The 13,726-nt window shown below is 41.2% G+C and overlaps 1 protein-coding gene across 2 annotated transcripts in view; it reads left to right on the top strand.

Annotated features, from left to right (window-relative positions):
• The window catches only part of LOC121277479 (E3 ubiquitin-protein ligase MARCHF3), a 99,223-nt gene extending 85,772 nt beyond the window's left edge, over positions 1-13,451 (top strand). For both annotated transcript variants that reach the window (XM_041187017.1, XM_041187018.1), the window contains 2 exons: positions 5,571-5,780; positions 11,225-13,451. In XM_041187017.1, coding sequence (XP_041042951.1) covers positions 5,571-5,780; positions 11,225-11,383 — 369 coding nt within the window. In that variant the 3' untranslated portion in view covers positions 11,384-13,451. The remainder of the gene's footprint in view (positions 1-5,570; positions 5,781-11,224) is intronic.
• The last annotated feature ends 275 nt before the right edge of the window (positions 13,452-13,726 follow it).

Genomic DNA, 13,726 nt, shown 5'->3' with positions numbered 1-13,726 from the left:
TAACAGCATAAATAAGGAAAAACTGTTTTCACTGGCAGGAGGATTAGTAAAGAGGACACAGATTTAAGGTGACTGGCAAAAGAACCAGAGAGCAATGAGGAGAAATTATTTTATGCAGCAAGTTTGATGATCTGGAATGCATTGCTTGAAAGGATATTGGAAGCAGATTCAATAAATCTTTCAAAAGGAAATTGGATATATATTCAAAAAGGAAAGATTTTCAAGGCTATGGGAAATTCTACTTGCTGTGTCATTTCCCCAGTCCACTTTTCACTTCCTTTTGCATTTTCTGCCTCTGATATTTAACTTTAATTTTACAATAATTTTAATTTCTATTAATATTCTGCATCTTTTCTGACCCTTTCAAAATATTTCTTACTCTTCCTTCCATTGGGAACAACTTTCTAAAAACCTGTTTTTAAAGATCAGATTAAGCCAATCAAAAGCCCATACATAACAATTGCCCTTGTCATATAATAGATATGACCAGTTCTTTTTTTAACATGCTTAGAAGTCAAATGTGTCAGAGTCATAGAGGTCTACAGCACAAAAAAAGGCCCTTCAGCCCATTGAGTCTACACCAGGACCAAACTATTCTAATCCCATTTTCCAGCACTAGGCCCATAGCCTTGTATGCAATGGCACCACAAGTGCACATCCAAATACTACTTAAATGTTCTGAGGGTTTCTGTCTCTACCACCCTTTTCAGGCAGCGAGTTCCAGATTGCCACCACCCTCTGGGTGAAAATATTCTTGCTCACATCCCCTCTAAACCTCCTGCTCCTTACCTTAAATCTATGCCCCCTAGTTACTGATCCCTCCACCAAGGGGAAAAGTTCCTCTCTGTCTACCCTATCTATGCCCCCTCATAATTTTATACACCTCAATCATGTCCCTCCTCAATCTCCTCTGCTCCAGGGAAAATGACCCCAGTCTCTCCAATCTCTCCTCACAACGAAAACTTTCTAGCCCAGGCAACATCCTGGTAAATCTCCTCTGCACTCTCTCTCTAATGCAATTGCATCCTTCCTATAATGCAGATTCCAGAACTGCACACAGTCCTCTAGCTGTGGCCTAAGCAGCGTTTTATACAGTTCCAGCATAACCTTCCTGCTCTTATATTCTATGCCTCAGCTAATAAAGGCAAGTACCCCATGTGCCTTCTTAACCACCTTATCTACCTCTCCCCCTACCTTCAGGGACCGGTGGACATGCACACCAAGGTCCCACTGATCCTCGGTACTTCCCAGGGTCCTACCATTCATTGTGTATTCCCATGCCTTGTTTGTCCTGCCCAAGTGCATCACCTCACACTTATCCAGATTAACTTCCATTTGCCACTGATCAGCCCATCTGGCTAATCCGTCTATATCCTCCTGTCATCTAAGGCTACCCTCCTCACTATTTACCACCCCACTAATTTTCATGTCATCTGCGAATTTACTGATCAACATCCTACATTCAAGTCTAAATCATTTATATATACCACAAACAGCAAGGGACCCAACGCCAATCCCTGTGGAACCCCACTGGGCACAGGCATCCAGTCACAAAATCACCCCTCAACCATCACCCTCTGCTTCCTGCCACTCAGCCAATTCTGGATCCAATTTGCCAAATTGCCTTGGATCCCATGGGCTCTTACCTTCATTATCAGTGGCCCATGTGGGACCTTATCAAAAGCCTTGCTGAAGTCCGAGTAGAGTACGTTAAATGCATTGCCTCATCTACACACCTGGTCACTTATTCGAAAAATTCAATCAAATTGGTCAGACATGACCTCCCCTTAATAAAACCATGCTGTCTGCCCTTGATTAATCCCTGCCCCTCCAACTGTAGATTAATTCTGTCCCTCAGAATTGTTTCCAATAGTTTCCCCACCACTGAGGTTAGACTGACTGGCCTGTAGTTCCCTGGTTTATCCCTTCCTCCCTTCTTGAATAACGGTACCACCTTGGCTCTCCTCCAGTCTTCTGGCACCTCTCCTGTGGCCAGAGAGGTATTGAAAATTATTGCCAGTGCCCCAGCTGTCTCCTCTCTTGCCTCATTCAACAGCCTGGGATACATTTCATCCAGGCCTGGAGATTTATCCAATTTTAAGTGTGCCAGACCACTTAGAACCTCCTTCCTTTTCTATGCTAATTTCTTTAATTATATCACAGTCCTTCTGACTGATTTCCATACCCACATCATCCCTCTCATTTGTGGACAGTGACACAAAGTATTCATTTAGAACCTTACCTATGTCTGCCAGCTCCACACACAAATTACCACAATGGTCCTTAATGTGCCCTACTGTTTCCCTCGTGATCCTCTTACTCTTAACATATTTGTAAAATAACTTTGTATCTTCCTTTATTTTACCTGCCTATGGTTTTTCATGCCCCCTTTTTGCTCTCCTAATTTCTTTTTTAAGTTCCCACTACATATTCTATACTCCTCCTAGGGCTTCCGCAGTTTTGAGCCCACGGTATCTGCCATAAGCCTCCCTTTTTTTCTTTATCCGATCCTGTATATCCCTTGACATCCAGGGAGGGTTCCCTGGATTTGTTGGTCCCACCCTTTATCTTTACTGGAATATGCTGGCCTTGTACTCTCCCTATTTCCTCCTTGAATGAGTCCCACTGCTCTGACACAGATTTACCTAAAAGTAGCCGCTCCCAGTCCACTCTGGCCAAATCATATCTCATCTTATTAAAATCGGCCTTCCCCCAATTTAGAACTCTGATTTCTGGCCCATCCTTGTCCTTTTCCATAACAACCTTGAATCTAACGGAGTTATGATCACTATCTGCAAAATGCTCCCCCACTGATACCTCTACCACTTGCCCAACTTCATTCCCTAAAATTAAATCCAGGACTACCCCCTCTCTTGTAGCTCCTTAAAAAGCTCTCCTGGATGCATTTTAAGAATTCTGCCCCCTCTAAAACTATCCCACTATGACTAATCCAGTTAATGTTGGGGGAGTTGAAATCCCCCACTATTACTACCCTATTATTTTTAAATTTCTCTGAAATTTGCCTACATATCTGCTCTTCTATTTCTCTCTGATTGTTTGGAGGCCTATAGTACACTTCCAGCAATGTGATTGCTCCTTTTTTGCTTTTTAGTTTTACCCCATATGCCTTCATTTGAGGAGCCTTCTAAGATGTCATACCTCCTTACTGCTGTAATTGATTCCTTGATCAATATTGCAATACACCCTCCTCTTTTACCTCCTTCCCTGTGACAGCAGTGATATCGTACTTCCATGTGTTAATTTGTGCCCTCAACTCATCTGCCTTATTCGTCAGACTCTTTGCATTAAAATAAATACCATCCAACCTTGCTAAACTCCCTTGTGCCTTAACTGGCCTGTAACTTCTGTACCATCCAGGTTCATTTGCTCTCCTAATTTTGACTCTGCATCTCCTCCTTCTGAACCTCCTCTCAAGATCCCATCTCCCTGCCAAGTTAGTTTAACCCCTACCCAATAGCACTAGCAAACCTCCCTGCAAGGATGTTGGTCCCATTCCGGTTCAGGTGCAACCCGCCTGCCTTGTACAGGTCCCACCGCCCCCAGAAACGGTCCCAATGTCCCAGAAATCTAAAACCCTCCCTCCTGCACCATCTCTCCAGCCACGCATTCACCTGGACCAACCTCCTATTTCTATACTCAATAGCACGTGGCGCCGGAAGCAATCTAGAGATTACTATCTTTGAGGTCCTGTTTTTTAATATGCTTCCTAAATCCCTAAATTCTGCTTGCAGGACCTCATCCCTCTTTCTACCCATGTCACTGGTACCAATGTGTACCATGATCTCTGTCTGTTTGCCCTCCCCCTTTAGAATGCCCTGCAGCCGTTCAGCGACATCCTTGATCCTGGCACCAGGGAGGCAACATACCACCCTGGGGTCACGTCTACAGCTGCGGAAACATCTGCCTGTTCCCCTTTCTTTCGAGTCTCCTACCACTATTGCTCTTCCCCTCTTTTTCCTTCTCTCTCCCCCCACCTTGCTGTGGAGCTGAGTCACTCACAGTGCCATGAGCGTGGCTGCACTCCCCAGAGGAACTATCACTCTCACCATTTTCCAACACAGAAAAACGTTTCTTGAGCGAGATGCACCCTGGGGATTTCCTGACTACCTGCCTGACACCTTTATTCTGACTGATGGTCACCCATTCCCTCTCTGTCTGCACTTCCCCAAGCTGTGGGGTAACCACATCTAAGAACGTGCTTTCCACAAAACTCTCAGCCTCACGGATGCACCTCAGTGCCTCCAGCTGCCGCTCAAGTTTCGAAACTCCGTGCTCAAGTTGTTGCAGCTGGTGGCACTTCCTGCACACGTGGTCAGTCAGAGCGCAAGGAGCATCTAGGACTTCCCACATGTTGCAGGTGGTACATAACATGGAACTGAGCTGCTTTGCCATGCCTTTAATTGAGAAAAAACACTTACTTTAAGTTAAATACAGTTTAAAAAATGTTAAATTATTTATGTTCTTTAAATAAAAACTAGAATCCATATCTTTCCTTAGCTTAATCTATTTTAAACTGGAGAAAAACACCACTCACCAATCAGCTCTCACCTTTGTGCTGATGTCACTTTTTGAAGCTTCCTCGCACTCACGCTGGTTCTGATCTCACCGCTGCTCTCTCGTACTGTCTTGTGATGTCACTCTTGTTATTTTCAACAGGAATTGACTTCAGGATGCTCTTCCCAGACTGCTTCACTGTGATGCTGACTGCAGGGCACTCTTCCCAGGAAGAGGTTCGTTGGTGTCTCTGAAATCACAGTGCCTAGATACATAAATTTATTCAGTCTAAATTCAGAGGGAGCACTCTCACCTCTAAAGATATGCCCTCCTGACTTTAGTATATAACCTGATATTCAGTGAAGTTCTGAGTGAGTGCTGCACCTACAAAAGTGATATTTGTTGGATGAGATGTTGAGATGAGATCATGTTTGATCCCTTTGGAGAATGTAAAAGATCCTTTGGCACTTTTTGAAGAAGAGCTAAGGAGGAGTCCTGGTATTTCTTTGGTTGTGAAGCACTTTGGGATGTCCTGAGGTCAGAAAGATGCTATAACTAGATGTAAGTTCTTACTCTTTATGGCACTCCAAGGATTAAAAAATGGTGCCACAAAGTTATTTTGCTTGGAAACTTGGTAATTGTGTGCATAAGTATGATCTTGCAGTGTTCTGGAAAATAATACATTAACTATTAATTTGTTTTATTTTCTTGTTCAGCACCTACTCAGGAGAGCAATTTCCTTTATCTAGAGTTCTTGCTTATAATATGTGTGTCCCGGAATAACTACTGTGAAATCTATGCATGGAGGATCCAATTTCAGTGCAACATATCAGAATGTTTAATAGGAAGTGTGAAATTAAGCTCAAAACTTGTATGTTTCTAAATAGAATGGGATTGAGATTGGGGACCCACAAATAAAAATTACATGAGGGATTCAGAAAAAGGGAACTTGACTTTAGACATGTCTCTTTAAGAGAAAGTGAGTGACTACTTCACTCAAGTAAATCATGATTAATGTTTTGCCTTTTTTTATCTCCCTTTCTCACCCCACCCAGTGGTTAAGAAATCCAGGCCCACAACATGAGAAGCGGACTTTGTTTGGCGATATTGTGTGCTTCCTGTTTATAACCCCTCTGGCCACAGTCTCTGGCTGGTTGTGTTTGCGGGGAGCAGTGGACCATCTACATTTCAGCAGCCGCCTAGAAGCAGTTGGACTCATTGCACTAACTGTTGCACTCTTCACTATTTATCTATTTTGGACTCTAGTAAGTATGAATTATGTTTTCCTTGTAAATACCATTTACTGCGAATCATTCCATTATAGTTTGAACAGAATGGTAGATCTAACAAAATATTATATTCATCATTAAACATATTGAAACAAACAGTAATGAAGCAGTCATCATGAACATAAATGTGTTCTATTTTGTAGAAAGATTTTCCATGAGTCAGTATATGCACCCATCTCCTCCACTTAATTGTTGCAGTGACAGAGTTTCCAAGGAACCCTTTTATGTACAGTAACAATTTTTTTTAAATCGTTGCTCTAACATAGATGTTCTCTGACTACTATAACCCCTATGTTCTTAATCACTAATTATGCTATTAATACCAAAGTGTCAGACATAGCAAAAGCTATTTTGCACTTTCCTATATTCTACCTATGCTGCATGACTCAATGAAGACTATCCATAAAATGAGAAACATCGTACCCCCTTTTTGTGCTGTATTCTATTCACAGGAAGGGGTAGTTTTGAGAGATTTGCTTTGGTAAGTTTTAATATCTGTTCATAACCCAGCACAACATAAAACAAAAATATGGAAGAAATTGATGGCAGAAGATACTTTGAAGTGCATTATCCTTAGTTTCTGATGCATTGGTTTGTCACTGCTCGATTTTAAAGATTGTCGTCCTCATGTTCAAATCCTGCCACGGCTTCAACACTCAGCCTTTTTCTCTGACCTCCTCCAGTCCTGCAACCCTCCGAGAACTTTCAATTCCTTCAGCTCTGGCCTCATGTGCATCCCCCATCCCCTTCCTGCCACCACTCACATCTGTACTTTCCTCCTTTTAGGCATTAATTTTCTCCCTAAACTTCTCTACTTTCGTCTCTTCTTTTCATGGATTTGAAATTCCTCCTTTAAAATCTGCCTCTTTTAACCAAGCTTTTAGGCACCTATCTCACTATTTCTGCCTTCAGGCTGTTGCAACTTTTTGTTTGATTATAGCACATTGAAGCATCCTGGGATGTTTTCCTACATAAAAGGCACTGGAGATGCAGGTTTTTTTGCTGCATCTGTATTTGTAGGCTCTGCAGTCTCACTATGCCCTGCATAGGAAACTCTGTTTCTAACCCATTTAACAAGGAAACTACTGGGATTATATTTGTCTAGAGTTTTTAGTCCTTTCACTTGCAATATGAACATTGAGAACATTAAAAACAGATGGGACTTTCCCAAAGTGCTCGGGTATAGCAATTCCACCAGTTTTATTCCTGCCATTTTTGACTCTTCTGCACCTTTCCTCCTGCCAACGATTAGTAGTTATATTGAAGCTGTTATTTGATCCAAACTACCGAAGCCCAGCATTCTGAATGCAAATTATGGCAGTGATACGATATTCTCAGCTCTATTAGATTAAGATATGCATTTGACACTTTGCACAGTGCAACCGCACATGTGGTATTCAAGGTGTGAAATGCATATGAATTAGCAAGTTGCAAGTCAACAGACATATAAAGGGGTGACAGGTTTGTTTTTGTTCATTAATGGGATGTGGGCGTCACTGACTAGGCCAGCATTTATTACCCATCCCTCATTGCCCTCAAGAAGGAGCTGCCTTCTTGAACTGCTGCAGCCCATGTGGTGTAGGTACATCCGCAGTGCTGTTAGTGAGAGTGTTCCAGGATTTTAACCCAGCAACAGCGAAGGAATGGCGATATATTCCCAAGTCAGGATGGTAAGTGGCTTGGAGGGGAACTTCCAGGTGCTGGTGTTCCCATCTATCTGCTGCCCTTGTTCTTCTAGATGGTAGCAGTTGTGGGTTTGGAAGGTGCTGTCTGAGAAACCTTGGTGAGTTTCTGCAGGGCATCTTGTAGACGGTACACACTGCTGCCACTGTGTGTCGGTGGTGGAGGGAGTGAATGTTTGTGGATGGGGTGTCAATCAAGCAGGCTACTTTGTCCTGGATGGTGTCAAGCTTCTTGAGTGTAGTTGGAGCTGCACTCATCCAGGCAAGTCCCAACTTGTGCCTTGTAGATGGTGGACAGGCTTTGGAGATTCAAGAGGTGAATTGTTTGCCACAGGATTCCTAGCCTCTGACCTGCTCTTGAAGCCACAGTATTTATATGGTTAATGCAGTTCAGTTTCTAGTTAATGGTAACGCTCCCAGGATGTTGATAGTGGGGGATTCAGCGATGGTAATGCCATTGAACGTCAAGGGGTAATGGTTAGATTCTCTCTTGTTGGGGATGGTCATTGCCTGGAACTTGTGTGGCACGAATGTTACTTGCCACTTGTTAGCCCAAGCCTGGATATTGTCCAGGTCTTGCTGTATTTGGACATGGACTACTTCAGTATCTGAGGAGTCACGAATGGTGCTGAACATTGTGCAATCATCAGCGAACGTCCTCACTTCTGACCTTATGGTGGAAGGAAAATCATCGATGAAGCAACTGAAGATGGTTGGACCTAGGACATTACCCTGAGGAACTCCTGCACTGATCTCCTGGAGCTGAAATGACTGATCTCCAACAACCACAACCATCTTCCTTTGTGCTAGGTATGACTCCAACCAGCGGAGAGTTTTCCCCCGATTCACATTGACTCCAGTTTTCCTTTGACTCGTTGATGTCACACTCGGTCAAATGCGGCCTTGATGTCAGGGGTAGTCACTCTCACCTCACCTGGGAGTTCATCTCTTTTGCACATGTTTGAGCCAAGGCTGTAAGGAGTGATCTTGGCAAAACCCAAACTGAGCATCAGTGAGCAGGTTATTGCTGAGCAAATGCCACTTGATAGCACTGTTGATGACCCCGTCCGTGACTTTACTGACGATCAAGTGTAGACTGATGGGGCAGTAATTGGCTGGGTTGGATTTGTCGTGTTTTTTGTGTAGAGGACTTACCTGAACAATTTTCCACATTGCTGGGTAGATGCCAGTGTTGTAGCTGTACTGGAACAACTTGGGTAGGGGCGCGGCTATTTCTGGAACACAAGTCTTCAGTACTGTTGCCGGAATATTGTCAGGGCACATAGCCTTTGCAGTATCCAGTGCCTTCAGTCATTTCTTTGAGGTGGAGTGATTCAAATTGGCTGAAGATTTGCATCTGTAATGCTGGGGACCTCCGGAGGAGGCTGAGATGGATCATGCACTCGGCACTTCTGGCTGGAGATTGTTGCAATTGCTTTGGCCTTATCTTTTGCACTGATGTGCTGGGCTCCTCCATCATTGAGGATGGGGATATTTGTGGAGCTTCTTCCTCCAGTAAGTTGTTTAATTGTCCACCACCATTCACAACTGGATGTGGTAGGACTGCAGAGCATAGTTCTGATCTGTTTGGTTGTGGGATTGCTTAGCCTTATCTATCACACAAGTAGTCCTGTGTTATAGCTTCACCAGACTGACATCTCATTTTTAGGCATGCTTCCTGCATTCTTCTATGAACAAGGGTTTATCCCCTGGCTTTGTGGTAATGGTAGAGTGGGGGAATATGCCAGGCCATGAGGTTATAGTTTGTGGTTGAGCACAATTCTGCTGATGACCCACAATGCCTCAAGGTTGACCTGTTAGAAATATATCCCATTTAGCATGGTAGTAGTGTCACACAACATGATGGAGAGTATCCTCAATGTGAAGTTGGGACTTTATCTCCACAATAACTGAGCGGTGGCCATTCCTACAAATACTGTCATAAACAGATGCATCTGTGGCAAGCAGGTTGGTGAGAATGAGGTCAAATATGTTTTTCCCTCTTGGATCCCTCACAACCTGCCGCAGACCCAGTCTAGCAGCTATATCCTACAGGACTCAGTCAGTAGTGGTGCTTCCAAGACACTCTTGGTGATGGACATTGAAGTCCCCACCCAGGGCACATTCTGCGCCCTTGGCACCCTCAGTGCTTCCTCCAAGAGGTGTTCAACATGGAGGAGCACTGATTCATCAGCTGAGAGAGGGCAGTGCATGGTAATCAGCAGGAGGTTTCCTTGCCCATGTTTTACCTGATGCCATGAGACTTCATGGAGTCCAGAGTTGATGTTGAGGACTCCCAGGACACCTGTACTGTGTACCACTGTGTCACCACCTCTGTTGGGTCTGTCCTGCCAGTGGGACAGGACATAGCCTGGGATGTGATGGTGGTGTCTGGGACGTTATCTGTAAGATATGATTCCATGAGTATGACTATGTCAGGCTATTGCTTGACTAGTCTCTGCTTTCCCAGTTTTAGCAACCCAGATGTTAGTAAGGAGGACTTTGCAGGATCGACAGGGCTGAGTTTACGTTGCCGTTTCTAGTACCTAGATCAATTTCACTCCTTTTTGGCTTTTTAATGGTTTGAAAAGCCATTTCAGAGGGCATTTAAGAGTCAACCACAATGTTGCAGATCTGGAGTTGTGTGCCCCAGGTGACAGATTTCCTTCCCTAAAGGGCATTAGTTTCATGGTCCTCATTGAATTCACTTTGAATTCAAATTTCACCATCTGCTATTGTGGGATTTGAACCCAGCTCCATGGAGCTTTACCCTGGGACCCTAGATTACTAGTCCAATGACAATACTGCTGTGCCACCGCCTCCCCAATGGATAATGGCATTCCTGATTTCAAACACCAGATATTGGTACAAAAAAGCAAAGTACTGACAAGAAGCCTGAATTAAAGACACAAAATGTTGGAAACATGCAGTAACTCAGGCAGCACCTGTGCTTAGAGGGCCATACAGTTAATGTTTCAAGTCTATGACCTTCTCTCAGGCCCAGATATTGATTACCACTGGGAAAAAAATATTTGTTTCCTCTGGCTAGGTGAAAAGTCAGATATTGCAATGTACCCAAATCTTGAACATGATTACAGTAAAATCTACAACGATGTCAGAGTTTAGTTAGGCTTGTCTCACCTAGTTCTGTTGAAGGGTCATGAGGACTCAAAACGTCAACTCTTTTCTTCGCCGCCGATGCTGCCAGACCTGCTGAGTTTTTCCAGGTAATTCTGTTTTTGTTCTTGTCTCAGAAACTTGCCTCGGTGCCACAGAATGTGAGAGGCTTTGCTGGAGAGCAAGAACAGTTCTGGTGCTGGAATTAAAAACTGGCGGGGGTGGTGGGGGGGCGCGGAAAAGATGCAAGAAGCATACGATTTTTTTTTAAATGAGGAAACCACTCCTGAAATGTGATCGTTTTAAATGAATATTCTTCCTCCTGTCCTAGTGTTCAATAGTAATTTAGTTGAAATATTTCTTCAGCCGTTCAGTTTAGTCATAAAACGATGATGGGATATTCAATTTTTTTGAAAACGTACTGTTAAATAAACTGATGGCATTTAATGGAAATTAGTTGGTTCAAAGTAACTCTTTCTTTAACTAGACTAAGGAGTAACAGTTTTCATTTTGTCTAACACTTTCTGGGTGCAATGTTTCATGTTTAACTTTTTTTAGCTATTTGTATCGTGGAGGTATGAAGGAAATTTATTCATACCGAATTTATTTTAAATCCACAAGGTTTCATTCCGTTATCACTATCGATTATACAATGAGTGGCGTCGAACCAATCAAAGAGTAATGCTGCTTCTCCCAAAGTCGTCGGTTGCATCATCTTCTCAACAATTGCTTCTTGGTCTCCATCCAATGAAAAGGAACTCAAAAGAAACAATTGTATAACTTATGTCAATTTCATAAGATTCTGGGTTGAAAATTCCATGAGCTCTAGCCAAAGCAAATTAATTTAGTATGCTACCTTTCTTCAGAAGTTAGCCTAGCTTCACAATACAGCGACTTAATGGGCTTTGGATGATTTGATAATATTTTCAGCTTTTCATAAAATTGTGTAATCTTTATTACTACAATCAGGCCAACAATATAGCCCTTCATACTAACATTACTGATAATGTAACTTTTTGTATTTAGTTTCATTTTAATGTCAGATAATCTTTATGGATTTTTGTTTTTTCCCCTTAATTAATTGGGTAATGTACTTGATGGTAAATGTACTTGATGGTAATGATGTAGATTTTGTGTATTATTCTAGAAAATGGGGTTGATAGATCACTTTTCATTTTCTGCATAAAAGCTTTATCAGATTCAGAAAATTGTGTTTGTTTCCAGAACTTGGAACTTTTCTAACTATAATTGGTTATCAACTAATTTGTCATGGGGACGGTCACAATTTTAAAATCAAAACTTTTATGAAAATGCTTTTAGACTTATTCTTTTCAAAAAATTATGCAAGTGCGATGATAATTTAATGGCCTGTTGATCATGATACTGCTATGCAGTAGATATGTCACTTTGAAATAATTTCTTTTTTCCATTCCATCAGAATGCAATTTGGGACAGATTTGCCAATTTTTTCAAGACTCCGACTATTTAATATATTAATTTTATTAACATTGATTATTCTAAGCAGTCTTAAGTTTGCTGCAAAATACTGTGTTATGCATCATTTTTATCTTTTGAGGCCTGCCTACACAATGTTGCTTTGGATGTAATGCATTTGTATAAAAAAAAGGCAGTATAATTTGTTTTTGTATGGGAAATATTTCTTTAAATCAATACACTGGCGCTGTAGTCCAGAATAATTTTTGGTACCTAGTTACGTTATATGCAAAATTGCTCATTAGCACATCTGAAAATAGGTTCATATCCTGTGTGCATAATTATGATGTAGAAATATTAAAGTCTAGTGGAATATTCTACCAGTGGAAATTAAACCTAAATGTATTGTGATTAGCATGCAGTACTACAGGCTGTTCATTTATGCTATTAAGCCAAATGTATAATGCCATATCAATGTATTGTTAACATAGTGATCAAAAAGATATTTACTTATTTTTGTTTTGATGGATCTATAACATTTCACGACAGTAATTAAGTTAGCTCGAACTTGATGCGGTGAATTTTCTCAACCGCAGACAAAATTTACAATTTAGTATTTTTAATTCTTTGATCTTTTTTCAGGCTGTTTTAATTTCCAAAATTATATGACTTCTGAGACCCAAAGGTTTCTGCACTCTGATAAAATAACATTAGGTGAAACAAATGTTCCTGTTCAAACATTCAGGACTGGCAATATTTTAGCAGGATGCATTGATTTTTAAATTTTAAAAAAAATTGTATAGTACATTTAGAGTACATGTATAGTACATAGAAATGTCTGAAAAATGACACAAAATCTGAACTGACCTGAAAATTTAGTATGATGAGAAGAATAAATATGCAAAATGTTAGGGATAATGGCAATAGAAGGAACAAGATATTGTGCCCTTCTAAACTTGTGTTGATTCATCTTAACATTCTAAATTTCTACCTCCTGGAAAGTATATATAAAGAGAGATGCCATCCATATTGTGCCATTTTGTTGAATCCTATATACATTTTATGTATCTAGTGTAAGTAATGATTTTTTTTTTACTTTTAATGTATGTTTTAAACCAATTGCTTTTCTTTCGAGATGCGAGGTGGAGAATTTGAGGGAAGCTGTTTTGGAAATTGCCAATGTGTTCCATAAACGTAGATCAAGGCTATGGTCATGGCTTCATTAGTCGTGCATTGTCATAACTTCTCATAACCTAAACTAATTTGCTACTCTGTAAAATTTAGTTTTGTGCACAACAATGCATGTGTTTTCTGCTCTTTGCTGTTCACTTTTGCAGCTGTTATAATTTATTTACAAATTTTGTATTAACCAGGAACAATAGTTATTGAAATAAAATTTGAAATACAAAAAGTTTATCCTGCATTAATTATTCATTGTTGATCCTTATTCTGATAGAATTTGGTTCTCCTTTTGAGTGATTTTTTTTTTACAAGTGTTTAAAACATGGGTCTGTCATGCAATGGTGAGGATTATAGAATGATACAGCACAGAAGGAGAAGCATGTAGATATTAATCAGTCTTGCAGTAGGGACTGGTACTGAAGTTCAGACATTCTAGTACAAAAGTGTAGATGAGGGCCAGGCAATTTAAAACTTGGATAGAGCTCTGATTCTGTTGCTGGTCTGCTG

The sequence above is a fragment of the Carcharodon carcharias genome, chromosome 4 (genome assembly GCF_017639515.1).
Source record: "Carcharodon carcharias isolate sCarCar2 chromosome 4, sCarCar2.pri, whole genome shotgun sequence".
In the NCBI taxonomy this organism is placed as follows: Eukaryota; Metazoa; Chordata; class Chondrichthyes; order Lamniformes; family Lamnidae; genus Carcharodon; species Carcharodon carcharias.
The sequence above is the reverse complement of the archived record's forward strand: the minus strand, read 5'-3'. Positions and strand labels throughout refer to the sequence as shown.